The sequence below is a fragment of the Schistocerca serialis genome, chromosome 9, assembly GCF_023864345.2.
Source record: "Schistocerca serialis cubense isolate TAMUIC-IGC-003099 chromosome 9, iqSchSeri2.2, whole genome shotgun sequence".
Lineage (NCBI taxonomy): Eukaryota > Metazoa > Arthropoda > Insecta > Orthoptera > Acrididae > Schistocerca > Schistocerca serialis.
Window position 1 is genome coordinate 135,063,117 of NC_064646.1, and position 26,107 is coordinate 135,089,223.

Sequence of the window (26,107 nt, forward strand, 5' to 3'; positions counted from 1 at the left end):
TCTGCCAGGAGTCGTCAAAGACTCAAATCTCGCTAATTTCCATATCTTTTGTGTGTTTCCCCCTGCCACTGCTTGGTAAACAGATTTTTCATCCATTCAAACAACGTAAACTACATATCTTGTATACTCAAGTGTGCCACACTATTCAAGACTCCACAGGTCAATTTTTGTTCCGTACATCTGTTAACATGTATTGTACAGTAGGGAGCAGATTACTCCAGTGTATAGTTTTATAAATTTTGGATGGCACCGAACCACTCATAATCGGGACAAGTACAAGTTTTAACAGATTCTAGCATCATTCAGATATAATTGTAACTTAAGATTATACATTGGTTTTTATAAATTTGTATCACTTAATACTTCTTTGAGTAGCAATATTGGCTTTTTGGTCTTATTAAAACAATACATTAAATTACTTTCAACTAGTTTATTGCGGGTTACAGAAACAACACAATTAATCTTTTGGTGAAATTATAAACTGCCATGTATTCGTAAAAAAGTTAAATACATCTGTCTGATAAGTAACAGTAAGCTGTTAAAGTTTTTATTCAATAATGTAACAAGTCTGCAGTGTGTGAAATATTGTGGAATGCACCATAACTTTCACTGACAAAATGCATAAGTTAAAAGATGTTATAAATAGCAAAATAAGTATAATGTGACAGTTGGGAGCTTCAAAAATTCGGATTTCATCCTTTCAGTGAAGACATTCCTGCTCTCATGATTTCATCAACAAGAAGTAAGTTGCTCGCAATCACTGTGCTGAAAACAGAGATAACATACAATAAGGAACAGTGTCATATTTTAAAATACTATAAGCATGTGGATATGAATTTTAATTGGAAAAATTAATGAAAATACTAATAATTAGAAATTACATTTATTGTGATTGATGCTCCATACAAAATTCTCTATAACAGAGACATTTGTCAGGTAAAAGAGTAAAGCAACATGGGAAAACCAGTAGTGTTCTTATCTCCTTAATGGCTATTGAAGACTAGCCATATCAAAGAAGATTATCTATAATAAAATTTTTAATAGTTGGATAGGACTATGTATCTCTCTTCTTAACTATGGCACTGAATTATGGGGTTGCACAACACACACATCTCAAATGGATGTTTGCAGAGTATGCCTGTAGGTACAAAATAAAATGGCAGGAAAGCTTATGTGAGGATTGAGCTACTAAAAATCTTATTGTGTGGGTTTGTCAACCTTGTTAATTATCAAATTTCTTTGTAGCCATTTAAAATCAATTTTTGCATCAACACACTGAACTAAACAAGTGCAATGACACAGGTGAGAGCAACTTCAGTACCTTAGATAACTACTATTGACAAAGAACAAAATGAAGAAGAGCCTTTATATGAATTTTTCTCTGTGGCTCAACTTGTCGTGAATTGTTTAAAGATACTATAATGAGTGTCTCAAAACAAAAGCTGTTTGCAGAGAAATGTAATTCTACAAGGCATGTTAAGTTGCAAATATTATATCTCATAGATAACAGTATGTTGTGAATTGGTTTATGTGGAAAGAACTAGGATCCACACTGTAACTATTTTATAAGTAGGTGGTTTTCCTTTTCTTCTAAACTTAATCATTGGATAAGTTCTCAAACTTTGAACTGAGCTTAAGTGAGAAGTGAAATTTTAATTACACACACGCACACGCACACACACACACACACACACACACACACACACACACACACACACACACACACAGAGAGAGAGAGAGAGAGAGAGAGAGAGAGAGAGAGAGAGATTCTCTTCTTTACATTTACATATATTTCAAACATACCAAGAGTTCAGTATCTGCTTTTTCACAATATAATTATCAACAATGCCATGGTCCATTGGTTTCAAGGCTTCACCAGAGTTTATGTCAAGTCCAACAGGCTCCCCTGCTATTCTTGCTTCTTCTTGTAATTTCACAATGACTTCTTGGGTATCAAAACCACTGTTCACAGCTGTAAATAATAAGGGAGATATTGTTTGACTTATACTAGCCAAAACTGTGACATTTTACTACTGGCTCCAGTATACAAATGTTTAAGAAAAGTGACGAGCATAAGCATTTATAAGCCACTGGCATATACATCACTGAAAAGAAGCTATTGCACCAATGATGGTATCAGATAATTACGAGAATTTAAAACATCACTGCTGGTTGCAACTGATGACTTAACAACAATTTCAGATTAACTTTATAACTTGTGTGTACCAGTTTAGCGGTTATTGAACAGAAATACGTATGTGAAAGTTACTGGAATATGTTTTGATTTCTACCCACTAATGGGCTATAACCCACTTAAAATTACTTTGTGATTGACAGATTGCAGTGGTAGTGGTGGTGGTGGTGGTGGTGGTGGTGGTGGTGGTGGTGGATGGGTGGGGGTGGGGGGTCAGCGTTGCAAGTGTGCAGCCAGCCATACGTCACAAGGTGCTTTATGTAGGTACAAAAGAGCCAATACAGCAAGCATGTGACTATGACTGAATGGCAGCTGTCCCCTATCATTTGACTTGCTGAAACATCAATCATGAGGAAATTTTAATCTGAGCACAGACTTTGTGGAATATTAACAGTTGTATAGCCTGTTATGATTTGCTCTAACATTCTTATCCTCATGCAAATGTTTTTCACATGAAGACTGAAGCATAAGAACACTACACATCAGTTTTATAAACTACCGAAAGTAGGGCCTGCAGAGGGCACGGTGGCTGATGCGCAATGACCAATTTTTGTCCGAAGAACTGGGAGAATTCATTCATTTGTTCAGAACGGAAGGACGATAGCGTGCGCTGCCTTTTGGCCCATCAGCGATGACAGAATCGGGGCGCATATCCTGCAATTTTTCTGAAACGATTCTACAGAAACATCGAGTAAATAAAAATAATTTTTGTGTTACTTATAGCTTTATATACCAGGTTCTTGATGATGTGACCATTTCTTTGTTAATGGTCATAGTTATTGTGATATTTACATTGAAGTAACACATACGAGAAATTCTAAAAAGTTCGAAATGAAAAAAATTGTACTTGGGATGTGCTTTTACATAAGCTACTGATCTTACTTTTTCTCAGTTTCTCAATTAATAAATTTAATAAACCGCTGTTTTAGAAGTCTCTCGCAATTGTGTCTGTACAACACATTTTGTAAACTTTGCCATGTTTCGGCAAAAGAAGCAATTTTTAACATGGTAACAAGCGAAATGTGTAGGTTTTTCTCAAAGTTCGGCACGCATGACGTTTCTCTGAAATTTACAAATGGTTAACAACCCTAGTAAAAGTAAATCGCATTTTCAGGGGAATTCTTTTTATATACTAACCAAAGAAGAGGTGACAGACCTTTCTGAATGATGGCCTTGCGTGTGTGGTTGTGGGGGTGGAGAGGCTCCATTTAATATTTAAAAAAATGTGAGCTTCAGTTTAAAACAGCACTTACCTCCAGTGCTCAGTATTTCCCCTACAGCGTCTGGGCATAACCCCCACACTACTGCTCTCCGCCCTTCTTTCAGCCACAGTATTTTGTGTAGAGACTACTGGATTTAAAATTCTCACTATACTAGTAATTAATATTTGTCATAAAAATTATAGGACATGTGTGCTGAAACATATCTGCACCAAGAAATTAAGAAGAATTTGTGTTTCTGAATACAAGCAGAATCCATTCCTACAACCTTTCTGAAAACATCAATACTTTTACAGTTTTGCAAACCTAATGACGACAACATAAAATGTTCTACCTATTCTCATTACCTTCAGAAAAATTATTTTTGCACATATTTTTACACAGAGACCACTCGTTTTGACTTATAATATTCATATGTAATTACCAACTACACTTACCTAAAGTCTTTGGAATAACAAGTAGAGCTTCAGCATACGCTTGGACACCTAATCGCATTTTTCCTTTTACTTCATCCTTATAACGAGAAAGTTCTTGGTACGCAGATATTTCAAATGCTCCTGCACCAGGAACCACACAACCTGAAATTTTAGAGTACACAATAAATCAATACAAGTATATATACAGACTGGAAAAAAACGTTTCCCACTCAAAATACAGCAAAACAAGTGAAAATTTTTTGTTGAGAAATTACTTTCTATGTAAAACACCTGAACATTTTGCTGTCTCAATTACAAATGGAATGCGTTACAGATATGGTGAAGTAAGACACCTACACAATCATACTGGTACATCTTTCAGTATCAAAGACCTATACCTCATTCAATGATTTCATCTGGTTCTCTTGCAATATAATTTTCATCACTCCTACCATTTCATTTCAACATTTGTAAAACAAGACACATGAAGAAAACACATTATAAAGTTAGACTCCCTTTTTACACTTTTCAGCAGACTATCCCAAAAAATTGTAAAATGCAGGAAAAAGAATGTGTAGGAAAATAAAGGAAAGCATAAGAAACACACCAAGCAAAAATGAATAAATTACCCTTCGTGTCATTCTCTTTATACTGTTGAAAATACGAAATTAAAACAATTTTGCTTATTTACAAAAATCCGAAATAATTGTTTTTGTTTCTTTCTAACAGCAAGGAACTCTACTTGTCTCTCCATAGTATAAAAAGCATCAAACCCTTCATCGTTGTCACCTGATGCACTACCAATGAACTGCCTCAAAATATTACAATCATGTCCAATGGCGTAAATAAAAGATGAAAGCAAAAGACTTTCCTGAAACCACATAAACGGATATTCATGTTCTAATGAGACTTGTTATTGATAATCATCATAAACTTATGGTAAATAAAACTTGTAACACAGTATTCGTCAAAAGACTGAAGTTGCCAATCTTCATAAACAGTACGCACAAAACCCAGCTTATTGCCAACAAAGATGTCACTCTATTCAGGGATGTCCTACGTGAAAAAGAGGGCGGAAATTGTCGTCATATTACTGAGTGCCTTGAGGAGGAAAGTTTACGTCTAACATCAGCTCGTAAGATTGCTACTAGAATCACTATCATCAGAGCTTGATCATAATTAAGACAGTGACTCAGAATACTTCCCCAGCTTCCCGAGCATTGCAAACATGTAACACAGGCGGCCAAGACCCAACACGACAATAATAAAACTTTCGCTTATTCTAAAGCTAGTTACATGATCAATAACTGTGTATAGTCTATGTTTTCTGCTTTGTTACAAGGCTGACTTTAAGCAGGAATACAATGCACTTTTTGCAGTGATCTGTATAAAAATCAATGTTGAAGTTAATAATAAAGTCAAAGAAAACTTAAAATGTGGGAAATACTGTAACACAGAATCATTAACAATGGGAAAGCACTGTATTGAGAGAATAGCACTTCTGATTGGACTGATAAAAAATGAACATAAAAAGCAGGAAAACATAAAATGCAGGGAAGTAAAAACTTGGTTTTACTGTATGTATTTTTCCAGATTGAACAAGGATTAGCCCTTGCGATTTAGTAATGCTAAGCATGCCCCCCCCCCCCCCCCCAATTGTCCCCCCCCCCTCCAGTTGCTGGTTTCATAATAGCACCTTACCATGACAAGCAACCCATATTCTTCCCACAGATTATTTAGTACTTACATGTTGTCATCACATTAATGGGATAGCACTAAAATAGATCCATACAATCTCTGCTGCAGTAAGGAGGAGGGTGAGACACCTTTTTCAGATCCCCAAACTTACTATTTCCATCACTTGGAGGTGTTCTGAAAATCTGGAATGAATAAATCAACTTGATACTTTAGCTGTGTTGCTTGTGATTTGGGGGAAAAAAATTGGGAGGAGGTAGGGAACTTGAGCATGTCTACTCACTGGCTTTAGAGATTTGCCTGGCAATCTACACTTAACAAAAATTTCTTTGGCAGATAATCTTGAAAATATGATTCAGGAGAGACTCTAAATTACAACCCACTGTGCATCATACCTTCAGCTGGTACCAAAGTCTCTCAATGTCATGAACATACTAGTACAACTTGGTTGATTTTTATCTAGGGAAATGGTTTTGAACAATTGAGCCGTTGGCTTCACTTTGTGGAAGCTACACTTCTTAAATTATACACTGCTATCTTTCTAGGTACATACAGAAGTGTGCTGCTTGTTGACTTAGGATAGCAAATTAGCTGTCATTCTGGGTCCTTTTCCTTCAAAGAAAGAGAGATTCAATGATACATTCTAAATATGTCAAACTGTTAAGCTTAGACGTATGTGGAAGTTTGGAACTTTTAAACAAAGAGTTCTCTTTATTGTGCAGCTATGATGTAAGTTGATGTAAGTTTCTTTCCAATCATACGATTGAGAATTTGAATTAAAAAAAAATACTAGTGAAGGCTGGGACAGCATGGGATAGGTATCTGAAAGGATTGGAGAGAAACTGATGTCAGCAAACATAGCTACAGCATTTTTTACACCAGAAAATTTGGCAGTAGCTTAGGGGACACTGGCACGTATTGTACAGTAGGTTAAGGGACACTGGCATGTATCTTGCTGAGTGCAATACAAGCCAGTAGTGAAAGAGCAGATACATCAGTCAGACGTGCAGGAATTTTGATACAAGGTTTAAAAAACACAAAGACCTGGCCAATTCCAGGTCAGCTTTGACAATGCATTTGATTGACAATCAGCATCAGCTGCAGCAGGTTAGCAATTATTTAAATGTCTTACACACTCTAGGGCAACGGCCTTGCCGCAGTGGATACACCCTTTCCCGTGAGATCACCAAAATTAAGCGCTGTCGGGCGTGGCCAGCCGCCATGCGCTATTGCCATTTTTCGGCGTGCACTCAGCCTCGTGATGCCAATTGAGGAGCTACTCGACCGAATAGTAGCGGCACTGGTCAAAGAAAACTATCATAACTAGGGGGAGAGCGGTGTGCTGACCACGCGCCCCTCCTATACGCATCCTCCACTCAGGATGACACGGTGGTCGGATGGTCCCAATGAGCCACTTGTGGCCTGAAGCTGGAGTGCTTTTTTTTTTACACACTCTAGAGAAAGGTTGGATATTAAATGTCCTGAAAGAAACTGAAATTCTCTCGATAAAATTAATGGATGCACTGACCTCTATTACAAAAAGATTGTTTCCATCTCTTCTGCTGTTTCTGCTGCTTTTCCAACTTAAACAGTTCAGCAATCACATATGTTTCATACTCCACCTGCACTATGGGTCATGCGTGACCTCTGTACCCACGAGTAGTATTTACTATTACATAGTTTTCCTGTTACTGTTCCTGATCAGGAACCAAGGGGAATTCTTTTTATGCAAGTTGTGTAATTCCAAGCAATATGTGATTTTTCTTCTCCTCTTTATTGCATTTTACAAGTTTCAAGATACTGATGACTTTTGGTATCCAGCTGTTATGTTGGTTTTTTCAGATTTTTCTAAGTGCCACTTTTATCATTTTGACATGGAACACCTGTTTCATGACAACAATGGGATGAGGATCCACTCCCATTGCCTTCTAACATAATATTTTCATTATTAGACTTTACACCAGAAGATGGAACTTACGTGTTCCAAAACCAGTCGTTTATATAATAATAGACTGTTGATTCAGCATGGTGCTTCTGTGAGGTCCTGACTACATAGAGAAAAATCGACAATGCTATCTTTAACCCTTGAGTGTGTGCGCGGTGCACTTTGTACACATGTAATGAATAGCTTTCTTTATGTTACCCAGGTAAGTCATGTATGATAAAAATCTGAGTTCAACCTTAGTTTAGTTAAAAAACAAGAAAATAAGATTACATAATATGGCTATACCACTGTTTTATTACACAATAATGAAATAAATTTTGACTATAGCACTCTGTTGCCAAGAATGGGTGTTAGAAAGACAGTAATGGCCCACTCAAAGCATTAAGCAGTGCAGTTGCATCAGATCCCAGCCAGCTGCTTATTCGATCACCAATGATCTGTTAGACAACTCCCTCAACGTGGGATTATGTTGCTAGTTTAGAAGCGGGGTAATTTTTTTCACGGATAAAATTTTTTTCTCACCTAGCTCGCTTCGTATTTTAAATTACTATTGCTCACTTGGACGTATGACAACACAATTTATTGCTGTTTTACATGAAGCAAATAATGAAGGAATAGGTATAGGTTTGCAATTGTGAAACAACGGAACTGCACCAAATCATTTTATTTTTGGTTGGCGCACTTTATACACAGGCACACATGCTTGAGGGTTAAAGGGGGTCCAGCTGTACATAATTAAACTATCCAGCAAAGTACCTATCACTACTGTTCATGCAAACACCAACAGAATAACACAGTAGTCCATGTTCACGTGCATACTGTAACTCAACCATTCACTAAAAACATACGTGGAAAGGAGTGTATCAACAACAGTTTCACAGTCACTTTGTTCTTTCTTCTGCTTGTAAAGAATGCAAATTTTAAAATAATATGTGTTGTATACCTTAGCCTCCTCCAAACACATGTGAAAGAGTCCATCACATGTTTGAGAAGCAAAAATTTTCCTTTAAAATACTACTCTTGCCCATACCCTTACTAACTTGTCAGTCTATGCCTTAACTGACTGAACCATCGGGATGCACTACATATAAGTGCCCTAAGTAGCAACGGGTTCAAGATAGGACTTGATTCAGCATCCCTTCTGTACTCATTGTTCTTCACAGAACTGCGGGAGAAATCTCTCCTGTAGTGTTGTGTGAAACTGTTCCGCCTTTGTAATGAAACTTGTCTTCACTGATGAATGTGTGTTCTGTTTGATCTCATACGAATTTCCAGTGAAAAAGTTGTTAAGAGAACTATGACATAGCAAATCTGACATACCAATATGGTACTGTGTCATGTACAAATGCATTTTAGTCATGAAAGAGAGTGTGTGAGTACTTGTGTGCTGCCGCCGGGATTGTAGTTCCAATAACTCACCTTGATATGATGAAGAATATTTCCTACCTCCAGAAATTTAAATGCAGCTCTTACTGACCCTTTGTCAATTCACTCATTACCTAAATCACTGATACACACTATACTAAAGAAACTGTAGGTACTTTCAGGTCAATATCGCAGTTAAAGGCTAGTAAAATAAATTTTTGCACATGGTTTTGTGAAACCCACCTTTTATTGAAGCATACTACAAGACTATTGTTCCGTTCTCCATGCACAGTAAGTGCACTTTACACAAAACTGCATTGTTGCTGCTGCAATGCCATGAAAAATTTTTGTATAGCATTATACTTTCTGCATCAAAAATCAAGTGTATGGAGAAGAGAAAGAATTGAGATCTCGGAACCAGAATAATTAATTTTTTCACAGGGATCACCCTGCATACAGGGTGTTTCAAACAGGACTTTACAACTTTGAAAATTTATACAAATTAATTCACAGTATCTACAGAGGTGATTGTAGTGTCAATTTGTAGGGAAATACGTCAAGTTTTGTCTTGCGTAGTTCGCTAGTGCCGAGTCACATCATAAGGAGTGCCAGCAGCAGTTGCGTTAAAGATGGCTGCCTTCACTGGACCCAAGCATGTGTGTTTTGGTTTGAAGAACCAAAGTCGGCAACAAAAGTTCAGCATAATTTCCACACCAAGTACGCTAAAGATCCTCCTAGTAGGCCTATGATTTATGAGTGGCATAACTCTTTTGTAGAAACAGGGTGCTCCCTAATACATGGGAAATCATCAGGTCATCCAAGCACATCTGACAACGTTGTTGAGCAAGTGGGACAACGTTTTATCAACAGCCCTATGAAAATCAGCACTGTGTGCATCTCACAAATTGCAAATCCCACATACAATTGTTTGGCATGTGTTGAGAAACCATTTACATTCGAAAACTGTACAGATTGACGATCGTACAAGCCATAACATATTGATAAAATTGCTCACAAGAATTTCTGTGCAGATATGTTAAATCAATTACATAAGGATGAATATTTTTTGAACAAAATCATCTTTTCTGACGAGTTCAACTTTCAACTAATGTGGCAAGGTAAACACACGAAATTGTATGATTTGGGGCAGTGAAAATCAAATCAAACATTGCAACATGTTCATGATAGCCCTAAACTGAATTTTTTTGTGCACTGAGCAAGAACAAAGCATACAGCCCCTTTCTTTCTGTGAGAGAACTATCAATGGGATAGTGTACCTGGATATGTTACAACAATTTTTGATACCATGGATCGATGAGGATGACCAAGAACGAAATGTTTACTTCATGCAAGATGGTGCACCACCCCATTACCTGGTTGGCATCCGGGATTTTCTCAGTGACCACTTTCCAGGTCAATGGACTGGCAATGATACGCCAATTGCATGGCCCCCACATTCCCCAGACCTGACACCACTCGATATTTTTGTGGGGGGATTCATCAAGGATATCATGTTTGTACCTCTTGTGCTGCCTTCTCTACCTGAACTTAGAGCAAGAATTTACACTGCCACTAGGCAAGTTACACCTGAAACGCTACAACGAGTTTGGGAAGAAATTGACTTCTGATAGGATAACCAATGAAAGCCACATACACATCTTATAGTTTAAGGTAAAAAAGACTATGTTTCCCTACAAAATAACACTAGACCCAGCTCTATACCTTCTTTCAATAAATTTATATGATTTTTTAAAGTTGTAAAGTCCTTTTTGAAACACCTTGTATTTTTAGCCGCTGAATGCTCTCCTCTGTTGTACTCTCAAGTACAGTTCTAGACACTAACTTTCTGTCAAAATCATCAAAAACTGCAATTTCTGTTTTCATTTATATCAATTCCTTGGAGAATCAAAACATGTGCCCACCTCTAGAGATTCTGCTACTGTTACTACACTGTTCATAAGGAATGCAAAACATTCAGAAATACTGCAAAGATTTTGTCATTTTACGAACTTACGCAAAATTTAAGTTATTCCTGGCTTCTTCAGTGTTGGCTAGATCAGTAAAAAAATGTTTCAATACATTCAATAAGACAATTTAAGATTGTTTTCGAATGTTTTTTTTTTTTGCCCTTTACACACATCGACCAGAGTAGCACTACGCATTGGCCGTTGCTCCTGCATTTCCATCACTACCAAACACTCATCAATGCACCATACCACAAAAGATTGAAAGCACACACAAACACACAATAAAATTTTGTGATGGCCACTATAGTTACCACCACTTGGACTGGTATGTAAGAGAGCCTTGTTTGTAGTCAACTGGATTCTTTTCCCCAGCCCGGCCAGTCATGCTCGAAGGAAAGGCAGTTCCAATTTATTTAAAAGCAAATATAGTTCCTCAACCTTCACTCCTCTTTCATAAAATAAATAAATAAATAAATAAATAAAATATGGTAAGCTGTTAAAGTGCAAGTTCAAACACAAACTATGTGGGTACTCCAGAATTTGAGTACCAGCTGTTAGCCAACTGCTATTACAGATATCTTTCCAATACTTTTTGCCTCCAGATTTGTGGTTGTTTGTTTGTTTTGCTTTAGGGTGCAAAAAACAACTGGGGTCATAAGAGCCCAAGTCAAAAGTATGGAACATGAACACAAAGAGGAGTTAAACGACTGTACATCAGTCCCAATGGACAGAATAGTAGACAGCTAAAAACAGGCATGTGGAAAAAGGGCTAAAAACCCATACAGGAATGGAGGTCCAAAACTAAAATTAAATGGCCTTTGCTATATTGCTTCGGTGGATAAAAAGTAAAATGCGGTTGACAGCCCTTATGTCACTTGCTAAAACTGCTGATAAAGCAAGCAGCAAACACAAGTTGGAAAGTAAATGGTTTAAAAAAGAGCATTCCAGCACGAAGTGGCGGACAGTTAAAATTTGGGCACAATATGTACAAAGTGGTGGAGTAGCGCCACTTAGCAAATGACGATGGCTAAAAAGGTAGTGCCACGTACGCAGCCGAGTTAAAATAATCTCCTCCTGGCAGAAGGGTAGAGAGGTGGTTGGTTGGTTGGTTTAAGGATTAAAGGGACCAAACTGCAGAGTTCATCGGTCCCCAGAGAGATGGTGTCCGAGGTGCTGGGAGGGGCTTAATAAGCTGAAGCTTATTCCCATGAAGGGAGGACCATTGGTGATGCCAAAGGGACACCACCCCCTGACAGATGGCTATGCAGAGATCATCGGAGCGAATATAGGTACTTGCAGGCTAAGGTACAGGGATTGCAACCTTGGCAGCTGCTTCATTTCATGGCAGACTGCCATGACCAGGGACACACAGAAATAGGACACCGGCTCCACCAAGAGTGAGGAAGTGACAGTTTTCCTGGACCCACTGCACTGAGGGATGGGCAGTGTACAGTGCAAATAGACTTTGAAGGGCACTGAGTGTATCTGAGCAGAGGACACAATTGAAAAGGCTGAGTCACTGGATGTACTCCATGGCCTGATACAAGGCGAAGAGCTTGGCTGTAAACATTGAGGAGTGTGCCGGAAGCTGATATCGAAAGACACGGGTGCCAATGACTAAGGCACACCCGACCCCATGGTCAGTCCGAGAGCCATCAGTGTACTGCTGCGAAGTCCCATGCGAAGGTCGTGAAACTGGAGGCGATAGACCCGAGGCTGGAGTGGTGTCCTTAGGAAGCGAATGAAGGCCAAGGTTAACATGGGCCGCTTCACGAAGCCAAGGTGGTGAAGCGTTCACACCCACAAGTAAAATTGCAGATAGGGTGAAGTTAGGCTGCCACATCAAGTGGCAAAAGTGGACTCCATGAGGTAACAAAGAAGAGGGACCAATCCCATACTGACAATCAAAGGAATCATCAAAGGAGCAGGCACAGGAGGGGTGGCCACGCATGGCAGACAAACGGCATGAATACCTGCTGAGGAGAAAGTCACGGCGGTAGGACAGTGGTAGTTCAGCAACTTCAGCATACAAACTTTCAACTGGGCTGGTGTAAAAGGCGCCTGTGGCCAAACGGATGCCATGATGGTGGATAGTGTTGAGATGGTTTAGAGGAAAGGGCATGCAGATGCATACAAAAAGTGCCCATGGTCGAGTTTCAAATGGACAAGGGACCAGTACAAATGGAGGAGGGTGGTTTTATCGGCACCCCAGGAAGTACCGTTGAGGACATTTAGGAGACAGAGGAACATCGTACAGTGGGTTGCCAGGTAAGACACGTGGGAAGACCAAGAGTTTCCTATCGAGCATTAGCCTCAGAAATTTTGTAGTTTCAAAGAAAGGAAGGGCAACAGGCCCCAGATGTAGAGATTGCGGGAGAAACCATTTGCACTGACAGAAATTCATACAGACTGTTTTGTCGATGGAAAAGCAAAAGCCATTGTCGACGCTCCAGCAGCAAAGACGATCAAGACAGTGCTGAAGACGCCCCTCAGCAAGACAGGTCCGTGATGAACTGCAATACATAGCAAAATCGTCAACAAAAAGAGAGAAGAAGATGTCAGGCGGGAGACAGGCCATTATAGGGTTAATCGCGATCAATGAGGACGATGCTCAGAACAGAACCCTGAGGCACACTGTATTCCTGGATAAAGGTGTCCAACATGGTAGAGCTCACACACACCTTTAAAACTTGGTCTTGTAAAAATGCCCGAAGAAAACAGAGCAGGCACCCACAGAAACCTCACATGTAAAGAGTACAGAGGATACCAGTTCTAAAGGCAGGTGTTGTAGGCCTTCTCCAAATTGAAAAACATGGCCACAGTCCGGGATTTCCACAGAAAACCATTGATGACATGAGTGGACAAAGTAACGAGATGGTCAACTGCAGAACGCCGCACTCTAAATCCACACTGTGCATTCGTTAGTAAATGGCAAGACTCAAGCCACCACACCAGCTGGGCATAAATAATACGTTCCATGACCTTGCAAACACAGCTAGTAAGAGAGATGGGGCGGTAGCTAGAAGGAAGGTTTTTGTCCTTACCAGGCTTAGGTATGAGTCGGACTGTGGCTTCAAGCCAGCATCCAGGAAATGTGCCCTCGGCCCAGACGCAGTTGTATGTGTTGCCCGCAAGAGAAAGGTGCTGCAACATCTGAATGTGGATGGTGTCTGGCCCTGGGGCAGAGGATTGGGATGAACTGTGAGCATGATATAGCTCTCTCATAGTAAAGGCAGTATTGTTGTAGCACTAACTATTTGGAGAAAAGAAGGGTATCGCCAGAGCCTCCTCCGCTCCATTTCTGATGGAGGAAGGCAGGGTGATAGTGGGAAGAGCTCGAAACTTCCACAAAATGGCAGCCCACGGAGTTTGAGATACCAATAGGGTCCATGATGACATCAGTGACAGCGAATGATGGAGGGACATATATGGTACAGAGGGGGAAAAGTCAGGTGAGGAAGAAAAGGCGAACTGCAACAGCTTGAAAACAGGTAGTCCGGAAGATGAGTTGAATATTCCAGAGAGCCGTCGGAGGTTGGCCCACATGACAGAGGAAGTGTGGAACTGTTAAAAGGACTAGTGAATGAAAGCCAGCTAGCTCTTGATATCCCGAAGAACGCAATGACACTTTGCGTGCATCTTTTTATAATGAATGCAGTTCGCCAGCGTAGGGTGGCGGTTAAAACGTGGAGAGCTTGTCTACATGCACAAATTTTGTCACGGCATGCCTCAGTCCATCAAGGGACTGGGACACAACGTGGTAGAGGAAGTGCAGGGGATGGAATGTTCTGCAGCAGTAAGGATAACGTTTGTGAGATATCCACCTTGTCATCACAACTGAGGAAATCCTGTTCTTCGAAGATTACCAGGGAGGAGTAAAGCTGCCAGTCAGTCTTAGAAAGCTGCCATTTAGGCGTGCACGCAGATGGGGTAGGAGTCAGCAAACGGATAGCACACAGATAATTGCCGCTTGAGTAAATGTCAGAAAGAACGGACCACTCAAGACAACAGACAAGCTGAACAATGCAGAAGGATAGGTCCAAATGGGACTAGGTGTGCGAGGAGTCAGGAAGGAAAGTGGGTGCCCCAGCATTGAGGCAGAAGATGTTAAGTTGGTTAATGTGGTCATCCAAGAGGGCAACTCTCTGACAGGTCCTGGGAGAACCCCAAAAGGGATGATGTGCATTAAAGTCACTGAGTAGCAAAAATGGGGGAGGTAGCTGCCCAATAAGATGAAATAAGTGTGCCCTGGTGACAGCAAATGATGGAGGGACATACATGGTAAAGAGGGAAAAAGTCAGGTGGGGAAAGAAAAGGCGAACTGCAACAGCTTGAAAATATGTAGTCCGGGAGATGGGTTGAGTATGAATGTCATCCCGTATGAGCAACACGACACCCCCATGAGGGGGAATGCCAACCTCGGGGTGGGGGGTGGGTGGGTGGGGGGGGTGGGGGGGGGGGAGTTCAAAACGAATCGGTAAGAAACGTGGAAGTTCGAAGCGGTCATGAAGGCAGAATACAAGGGGACGTTGCGACAGTAAAAGAAGCCATAAATCCTCTACGTGCGACCGAAGGCCATGGATGTTCCATTGGAGGAGAGTCATGATGAAGAGATGTAGAGGTGTCACCTCAGCAGCTGCCGAGTGACAGCTGGGGTAGAGGCACTACTACAGGGCACAGAAGCAGGATGATTCTGCTCCATGGGGTCCACAAAAGCATCAGCTTGCTTGTGCGGTTGGTCTGTGGAACCAACACCGAAAAGCGGCTGTTGGTGCACACCGGCGACACGGAGCCTGGCTGGGCTAAGGTATCATGGGCTGACACCAACGAAGAAGAATGTTCAAGGTGGCGAAGGAGAAGGTCATTTGCTTTTGGTGGACTTCTTCGAGCTTTTCTGGTTAGATGAAGACTCAGGTGTTGTTTAGCTGGAGGGACGGAGGACATCTTCACGGGAATACTCCTTCTGTCCTTTCCAGCCAACCAGTTGAAAGCTTGTGGCTGCACCCCTTGAGGCAAAAGTTTGATTGCTTGTTGCACAGCTGGACGCGGGGATGGTGATGTGACCTTGACATTGGATGATTTCACAACCTCAGAGCTGAATTGGAGGTCACATGTCTGTATGGCCATGTTCTTCATTGAATGAGGGGTAACAAGAAGAGAACTATAGGTACCAGACGGGAGAACGCAGGGTTTGTGACAAGCCAGTAACTTGTGAGTGACTTGATAAGGCACCTTTTCCTTTACCCACATATCTTGAACAGCCCGCTCATCACGATACATTGAACACTCCCGAGAGGCGGCAGCATGGCCACCATTGCAGTTGACACAGCGGGGACAAAGAGGTAGACAATCACCCTCATGCGTATCCCTACCACATGTGACACATTTGGTTGGGTGTTGACAAGATGTTCTAGTGTGGTGAAACGATGACACTGGTAGTAGCACGTCTGGTTCGGAATGTATGGATGGACAGTGACAATTTCAAAGCCTGCTTTGAGCTTGGACGGAAGCACCACTATCAAAGTTGAGTAAGGGAGTGTGGGTGGGCACTAAGGTGAAATCTACCTTTTTCTGACATGATGAATGACAATGACACCCTGATCAGAGAAGTTAAGATTGTATTTTGGCCTCGGTTAGACCGTCTGCCAGCCTGGTGTAAATTACACCACAGGAAGAATTCCAAGTCCTATGGGCCTCAACATGAACAGGGTAACCGTGGAGAAGTGAGGCAGAAGCAGTTGTGCTTGGGAATCAGAAGTGGTCTCCAAAAGCAAAGCGCCAGTCTGTAAACGAGAGCAGGTTTTCACAGGGCCAGCACTTGCATCTACACCTTTCTTAGTAATAAACGGATTTACTGTGGCGAAGTACTGACCATCTTCAGTATGTGAGACCACGAGGAACCCGTGGCACGTGGGAAGCCCCATTGCGTTTACGTTTGGTAGATGTTGAGTGGGAAGATAATTGACTCATTGCGAAGAAATCCCCCAAGATTGCCCACGTCTCCAATGGTGCACTCCTTCCAACTGGGGGCCCCCTTCACAAGAGGGTGCACCTGCCTTAGGTGATTGTTCACACCTCAGGTCACATCTCCCAACACCTGACAGAGGGACCAACTGGCCATTTGGGAAGGTTACAGATCAGGCAATCATCCCTCCCTATGCCTGGCCTGTACCAGGGGATACGTGCGAGAGCTACCTGTCGACCAGGGGTTCGGTATTGTGTGTTACCCAGTCACCTGTTACGCGTCAGACACATTGGTCGGCCTTCAGGAGCACACAGGGAGGAACAAGGAAAGAAGACGATCCTCAAACGCCGAAGTGGAGGAACGAGAGAAGAAGGGAAATGAAAGGAAAACAGAGTGAAAACCAGAGGTGAGGTTGTTCGCACGTCAGCGACAGAATGCAGGTCATTCCCAATAATATCCCAGACATGTTCCCCAAGGGAAGGGAAATAGAAAAGCCAGAGGATAGACATGCAGCATGGAAGAGAAAAAATTCTGCAAAGGCTGGGGCCCCATGGTAGCCAAGCACAAACCCGCCAAAGAGTGGCAGGCCCCTTGGGGGATTTGTGGTTGGCGAGGTCTCTCTTCCCTTCCAATGGAATAAACATTTACATGTTCTGAACATTAAAGCAATCAAATGCAATTCATGGAAAAGGAACCAACTTTTATGCACCACAGTTACAGTAAAAGTGGAGAAAAAGGTACTTCGATTTCAGAATAGTGTAACGAAGTGCATAAAATCTACACGCAAGACAATTCTTGGGTAATGACATATATACTGCCGAAATCAGGCAGTCACAGCCCTTACCTGCATACAAGTAATTCTGTTACACCATAAAAGAACACTACATGCTTTGATATTCAATGCAAACATAAAGCTGAAGATACTAACTTACCATCATCTATAGCATTTTTGATGGCACGTAACCCATCCCTAACTGCATCTTTTATCTGTGTAAGTGTGTGTTTATTGGGACCTTTAATCAGTATGGTGACACTTCTTGGTCCTTTGCATTCCTCGACGAATGTGAATTTGTTTTCGCCCTAGAAAATGGATAAACATAGCTATCAAAGAATGTTTATTTTCTATGAACATTCTGCAATTGTAAACTGCCCTATAAAGTATTGTTATTATTTCTCTTACACAAAAGTAAGACTTAGACCAAAGCAGTATAAAAATATTTGCTTACCAATACATGCTCATATACAAGTCCAGCAAATCCAAGGCTTTCTTCAGTTAAATCATCAACACTGTTCACAGCAACTCCTCCACAGGCCAATGCCAATCGTTCCATATTTCGCCTTTTAGCTCGTCTCAGCCCAATGATGTGTTCCTTTGCGAGCATATCTAATGACATAGGGTCAATTCCCTGAAAGGCAATATTCTTCCTGAAGCAGACCTCCAACACAAATGGTATTTCACGAAAAACCAGCAACAATAACTGATACCCACTGAAACCTCAAAACCCCATATCCGATTTGATCAACAACAAATGTTCAGAACAAAGCAAGATATACAAAAAGAAACTGATGAAACCAAACATATATGTTCAAGTTAATTAAAACAACAAAACAAAGTCCCATTGGCATATGTGAGTTTTCTTAGACTGAATTCCATGTACCTCCTGGGGTACAGGGACATATGAGGATGATTGCTAATAGTAGTTATACTTTCCAATTGATCTTACTATTTTGACAAGTTCGAGAATTTTTGGCACTGGTCTACATTATTACCAAAATGGGTGTTAGTAATATGACTTACTTATGCAAAACTAGGCTACACACAACAATTTAAGGATTATGCTATTAAAGTGGCAAAGCCACGCAGATACTGGAACTTACCTTCTGATTAATAACTACAAAATTTTTGTCAGTATTATCACAGAGCTTTTTCTTAAGTTCTACAACCTTTTTAACTCTCTGCTCTATGAATTCTCTTTCTGCTGCCACTAATTTCTCACGTTCTTCAGCAGACTTGTAGAAAAATCCAGAGTTCACTTCACTGTCAACATAAGAAATCATTTTTGTAATTGGAAAGCACATTTAATAAGGAGAAAACCTTAAAATTAAATAATGGAAAGTTCAGGCTAGAATATCAAAAATATTATGGAAAGGACAGACTGTTACTCACACTGCTCTCTCCAGCCACCACGACGACGACAGAGAGAGAGAGAGAGAGAGAGAGAGAGAGAGAGAGAGAGAGAGAGATAGAGAGAGAGAGAGAGAGGTAGGTAGGTTTTCTATTCTTTTTTTGATGAAAGCTTTGGCCGAAATCTCAGCATGTAAGAGCCCTTTTTGCTGTGCCTGTCTGCAGCTCACCACATCACATCACCTGTACAGTGAGTAGCAATCTACCCTTTTCATAGTATTATTAAAACTAAATTACGTGGACAAACTATATCCCTTCAAGAAATAGAATTTAAGATATGTAAGGCTAGAAATACAAATGTTGAGAAAAAAAATTCTTGTTTTCGGTTTAAAAGCATGTAACTTATGACAGGTCACATTCACCTGTAGTATTGATAATGATATGAAATACCAAACAGTTTTTACTTATCTTAGTGCATATCGAACCACATCTCATGCGACATTTAGTTATAATTGTATCCTAGCACTTCTGTTCTGTTTGTACCTCTCTCCTCTGAGAACTAAAGTATATCAAATGTGTGCAAAGAGGATGTAACACTTAATGCCAAAGCTGTCAAGAATCAATCTGAAAGCCAATTTCAGACTCCCAGCCTCTCCATTTTGTTTTCCATTTTAGCATTTGCCCAATACTCACTCTATATGAGTTTCCTTACTGCATGCCATATTTTTGCACATTGCATACAAAGACAAAATTATCAAAAGCAGAGCAGTGCTTTCACGAAAGCAGGACATTAAAGCCTGACTATTTTAGAATCATTAAATTTTATATATTTTACAAAGTGTGGTAACAAACATACTCTATTCTCAATGTGAGAAGAAAATAATACATTAATACCAGGCAATTCAAAAAGAAAAAACAGGTTTAAATTGTTTGTTACAGACAAACTGTAAAAAGATAGAAACGAATTGCACATGTCACTGGACAGATGATGGAACAAAGTTTTGGCACAGCTGTACTGTTGTTTGTTTTAATAACATGTTGACAACACCACAAGAGAAATTATTTTGTGTGTTGGAATTTGCACCAAGTCACTCCATTTTTCAAGTGCAACATGCATTTTGCAATTGATTCAGCGAGATGATGCCTCTGCACAAGCAGATTTATGACACACATAAAATTCTTTGAACTTTGTTGCATGTGGAAAGGGAAGAGCACCGGTCAGCCATCCACATCCAAACTTCCCAAACAATGGTGTGACATGTTCGGGGGGAGGGGGAGAACAACCATGCATATGAAGCCTTACAAGTTGCAGTTACTGCAGTAATTGCATCCCTGTGACCATAACACACAGTACACACTTTTTCCAAATGATATCTTTTCTGACAAATCAACAATTCATGTGTCGGGTAAACACACTGCCATAATGTAAGAAATGGGGGTGAAAGTCCTGGCATTGTCGTCAAACATGAAAGAGACTCACTGAAAATAAAGTTTAGTCCCCCCCCCCATTTGTGTTCACAAAGTTCGCAGACCTTCCTTTTTTCTGGAGAAAACTGCCAGGATTGTCATACCTGGACATGCTGCAAAAACTGGTTGCTTCCTCAACTTCACGAAGATTCCAATGATTTCATTTTTATACACGACTGCATACTGTCTCACTTTCACCTTGAGATGCAGCATTATCTTAACAACACTGTCCAACAATGTTGCATTGGAAGAGGTGGACAACAAGATCTAATTCATTACTTTTGGACTTCCCAACACATCTTGTGTTTTATGGGTTTTTTTTCTGTGGGGGTCCATAAAAGACAGAGTCTTTGTCCCAACTATGGCAAATTAGTGTCATTCCATGTCAAATCACCCAGAACATGGCACCCACCACCTCAGAGTTTCATGACACACTGTATATTTGCTTATAACTACAAGAACTTCTGGTGATTTTCTGATAATTTGGTTATTCGAGAATGTCCACACAAAATGGTAATTATCTACAGAAATACTCTTAACTCAGATGTGTATGAACCTTTTGATTTGGAATTTTTTTCTAAGTTAAGAGAGGAATATAAGTTAACAAGAACACATTTATTTAAGGCATAAGTTACAAAAAAAAAATACAAAAGATATTAATGTAGGTCAAATTTCTAGAAAAATTACAGGTATGTTGAAAAACACTTTTATCACATTTCTCCAACCTTCTGGGATGTTTTGGTACTTTTGGTCTTAAATAATTTCCAAGGTTGTAGGCTTTCCAATAAAATAAAAATATTAATGGGTTTTCTGTGAAAGGATATACAAATAAATTAGCAATCGAAAAGACTTTTTACTGTGATCAAAAATGAGTCATTCCCAACTTAAATTCATCCAGTTCTAAGACCCACTGCCACTGACTTTAATTTTTTTTTTTTTTTAATACCATGGTAATAACCAGTGCAAAATTTCTTCCATATATTTCATACAGTTTTTGAAGGAAAAAATATGGTAAAGTTTTCAAAAAGCTAACTCTGTGCCTGAAGCTTCCCATTTGGATTGCATTATTTTAGGGGAAAAAAACAGAACTAGTTAGTTTTCAACAAATTAGTCATTTTGCCAGATACCAGAAAAAAGAAGGATCTTTATGAGAAAAAATATTTAGTAACTCTGATTAACATCTAGTAGTACAGATAATCAACTTAAATTGTTATGACACAAACAATGATTTCCTAAATATTCAAAACATTTTTAGACAGAGCCATTACATCTGGCCAGTTGCTTCGCTTTAGTACATGTCTCACATTTTGATAAAGTAATAAAAGCACAGAGCCAAAAGTTATAATTTTGATTGAAACATTTTTAGTAATAACATTAACTTTATTTAGGAGTACCCAATCAGCATATTTGAATCACACTTATTCTACACACACAAATGTTTAAATTTAAAACTTGCATGTTCTCTCTCTCTCTCTCTCTCTCTCTCTCTCTCTCTCTCTCTCTCTCTCTCTCTCTCTGTGTGTGTGTGTGTGTGTGTGTGTGTGTGTGTGTGTGTGCGCGCGCGCGCGCGCGTTTGAATCCCTTGTAAGAAATTGGATTCTGTTGACTTCATATCTTTTTATTTAAGTAGTACATTCTTCCTAATGTGTCAGATTCAGATATACCAACAGTACATAAAATGTTTTCCAAAGGCAAAAAATAAAAGTCTTCCTTTTCTGGCCACAAGAATGACACTGACAGTCCAGGTGGGCGGAGAAACAGTAGCTCACTGTCTCCTCCTCCATCACATGCATTTATGAGAAAGGCAAATTACTACCTGTCATCACATACACCTGCCACTGAAGAGTGTTGTTGATGGGAACGTGTCCACTGTTGGAATTTTTTAACTGAATGAGAAAAATCAAGACTATTCAGAACATAATTTCCAATGAATCACATAAAGTGGTTTGTAATTGTGAAAAGTCCATGTACCACTTATTGTGCAGGTTGTCAAAAAAATCTATTTATTTTCTCTAAGAATAAAAAATAAAAAACTAAAAGATATCAACATTAGCCTTGCAGAAACTGTAAACACAAGACACAGTTGTTATTTGTACATCATCATCTAATTGAAAAACTAGCAAAAACTAGCTTTTCTCAACACACGCTTTACAGTTCCTCCCAATCCTTCACACACAGACCTATAGTGGCTAGTAGCAAAAAAGAAATGTTCAATGTCAATGGAAAAATCTACTGCACAGCACATCCATCAGTGAAATAATGCAGTTTCTTGACACACACACACACACACACACACACACACACACATTGAATGAGTGCATGCAGTACCATCTAAAATAAACCACTTTGGAGTTAGTGAACAAAATTTAGAAAAAATATTGTTAATGTTGGGGTTCTCCCATATACAACAAGAGTACAGTTCCCAAAGACTGCAGACACCAAGTCTTTTTTGCATGTACACTTTCTTCTGAATGCTAAGTCTGTCTTTTGCTCCCGGCAACATTAGAGTGTAGTCATCATTTCAGTAAAAATCAGTGACTAACTATACAGCTTCATCAGTATTCATTTAATTTCTTTTTGTCTTCGGAATTGATAAAATACTTCTCTATCTTTTCAGTTTCCTTGCCTATCAAACTAACACTGAATTCTATCAAAAAACAAAGATGATGTGACTTACCAAACGAAAGCGCTGGCAGGTCGAAAGACACACAAACAAACACACAAAATTCAAGCTTTCGCAACAAACTGTTGCCTCATCAGGAAAGAGGGAAGGAGAGGGAAAGACGAAAGGATGTGGGTTTTTCGTCTTTCCCTCTCCTTCCCTCTTTCCTGATGAGGCAACAGTTTGTTGCGAAAGCTTGAATTTTGTGTGTATGTTTGTGTGTCTTTCGACCTGCCAGTGCTTTCGTTTGGTAAGTCACATCATCTTTGTTTTTTGATAAATTTTTCCCACGTGGAATGTTTCCCTCTATTATATTAACACTGAATTCTGGCATTTTTTTTTTTTCTTTTGACCAAGAGGGAGCAGCTAAAGTTAAAGTTTTGATTTTTTCAGATCTCCTTGCACCAGCTACTTCTTTCATTAACAATTTCATGGCATCAAACTCTTTGGTCTTTGTAACAATTTAATCATTCATTTTTATCCTTCCTACTGTCAAATTTCAACACTACAATCCAATGCCTGATACACTTTCTCTTCCAAACATGTTTCACTTTTTCTTGCTTCCATTTGCCATATGATATTTACTAAGGTGTGTGTGAATGAAGTTTTTAGGGACAGCGCATCAAATCATCTGAAGTTTTATTTGCATACTTGATACTTTGACTTTTTAGCACTGACTCTCAAAATGTCACTTCCAGGTCACTGACGTCACTTTCATTCCCATCATTATTTCAGTTTTTGTTCACAAATGTCACATGTTGTACACAGTTTATTGCCTAGTCTCCCATTTATTCTCCTAGCACTTAATGATTTAGACAAAGATAAACTTACTGACCAGACGGATTTTTTAAAACCATCTGCCTGTGTATTCTGAAAGGATAAAAAGTTCTTTGGTAGCTTTCAAAACATTTTAAATAAAAGTAACTGTGATGCCAACAAACGGTTCTTTCTTGATCATCTGAAAAATTTACATTGGACCATAACACTACTGAATCTTGTTAGTCATAACTCAGCTCTGAAAATTTTTGAAGAGTTTTTACTAAGGTGTATCTCATCAAATGAACTGGCAACTTAAATAATTTTCGGCCCCTACATGAATTCATATTTTGATTAAGTAACTGAGCACTACTTCAGTTAAAAACACATACTACAAGCAGAATGACAAATGGTTGCACCACAAACAAATATGACCAGTGCAAATGATGCCAAATGGACTGAGTGTTGTATGTCAGTGATGGTCAGCAATATATGGTTGTGATGGGTTGCAGTATTTTCATTTATGTTCAGGTTTCAAGCAAGCTATTGCAAACACACAGAGCATTACCACTCTGAGCTGGTGGTTAGCTCCACAAAGAAATACAATATATTATATTCTTTCAAGAATCAATTAATAAAATGAAATAAATTTTTCACACTTAAGATTAATTTGTCCACCTATAATAACTGATATTTAAATATGCTCACTTGAGACCCCTGCATCTGAGGCTGTGGGTGCCAGACCTGGATGAACTTATTGGAGTGACTCATTTTCATCGCAGTAAAAAGTTTTCTGATTTACCATTTATTTGTGTGTCCAGTCACAAAAAACTTATTAATATATTTAAAAGCTTACAACTTTACAAATTTTTTAAGGCCAATGCTAGGTCACCAGCAGGTTGGAGAAATGTAGCAAGTGTTTTTCAACATGCTTGTGATTTTTTCATAAATTTGAAAGTGACCTACATTACTAACTTCCTGTGATTTTCTTTGTAACTTTACTGCTTAAATAAATGCATTCATATTAACTGTATGCCTCTCTTAACTTCTTAAAAATAATTCAAATAAAAAACTTTATATATAGCAGAGTTACGAGTTTTTATGCACGTAAGTAGCACTTTGCATGGAATTCTCGCACAGCCAAATCATCATATCATCACTATAATGAAAATCCAATATAAAAAAGTTTCAGTCTGAGACCAGAAAGATTTTGCAGCTATTCTTATGTTATAGGTATAAGCAAATATACAAAGTTTCGCGAAAATCTGAAATGGAGGGTACAAATTCAAGAATTACTTGGTGATCTGATAAGGAATGACCCTCTACTTTCGAACAGCTGGGAAATCAAATTGTTGAAGCTGTCAATTCAAGAAACAAGGACCTGCTAATTTGTGTGTGGAATGAAATGGACTACCATTTCAATGTTTCTAAAGTAATGCTTGGTGCTAATATAGTGTGTGTGTGTGTGTGTGTGTGTTTTGTTTTGTTTTGTTTTAAGGTGCAAAATCCACTGGGGTCACATGCACTCAAGTCAAAACTATAGAACCCGAGGACAGAGAGAAGTTAAAAACGACTATATGTCAATCCCAATTAACATAAGAGAAAGACGCCAGTGGCCAAATGGATGTCATGATGGTGGACCGTGTTGAGATGGCATAAGAGGGACGGACATGCAGATGCATCAACAAAGCACCCATAGTCTAGTTTCGTATGGACAAGGGACTGATATCATCTGAGGAGGGTGGTTTAATCTGCACCCCAGGAAATACCATTGAGGACACACTGAGGGACCGCATACAGTGGGCTGCCAGGTAAGAGACATGGGAGGACCAAGAGTGTTTCCTATTGAGCATGAGCCCCAGGAATTTCGTAAGTTCCACGAACTGAAGAACAACAGGTCAAAGATGTACAGATGGTGGGAAAAACCAATTGTGCCACCTCTGGGCCGACTCTTAAGTAAAACAACACTTTTCTTCTTCACTGTAATCTTCAATTAAAGTAATGTCTTTAGGAAACCATTCACACTTTTATGACATGCTTCATTAATAATAACACCAACGGAACACTGAGACAGCATTTTTCAACTGCACACTTCAAGAACTTCTAGCTAAATAAGTGTGAGTAGACCATTGTTGGTGTAAGGGGAAAGATGACAATCAGACTTGTATAGGCTTGCAGATGCAATTGTTAGCCTGCTGAAGCAATTACCACAGCATTGTTTCGATAAATAATCGTTAGCTAGTGTAATGTGGTGTGTTACATTATGCAATTGGTATACTTTATTTGATTTGCCTACCAGATATCACAGATGTTAAAAAACGTCTTTTTGA

At 39.5% G+C, this 26,107-nt stretch overlaps 1 protein-coding gene across 1 annotated transcript in view; it reads right to left on the reverse strand.

The window, feature by feature from the left end:
* Nucleotides 1-415: 415 nt before the first annotated feature.
* The window catches only part of LOC126419031 (T-complex protein 1 subunit zeta), a 64,519-nt gene continuing 38,827 nt past the window's right edge, over nucleotides 416-26,107 (reverse strand). Inside the window, exons 6-11 of the mRNA XM_050086091.1 lie at nucleotides 18,646-18,805; nucleotides 17,994-18,173; nucleotides 17,700-17,847; nucleotides 3,852-3,992; nucleotides 1,804-1,972; nucleotides 416-765 (exon numbers count right to left, since the gene is read on the reverse strand). Of these exons, the coding sequence (XP_049942048.1) occupies nucleotides 693-765; nucleotides 1,804-1,972; nucleotides 3,852-3,992; nucleotides 17,700-17,847; nucleotides 17,994-18,173; nucleotides 18,646-18,805 (871 nt within the window). The 3' untranslated portion in view covers nucleotides 416-692. The remainder of the gene's footprint in view (nucleotides 766-1,803; nucleotides 1,973-3,851; nucleotides 3,993-17,699; nucleotides 17,848-17,993; nucleotides 18,174-18,645; nucleotides 18,806-26,107) is intronic.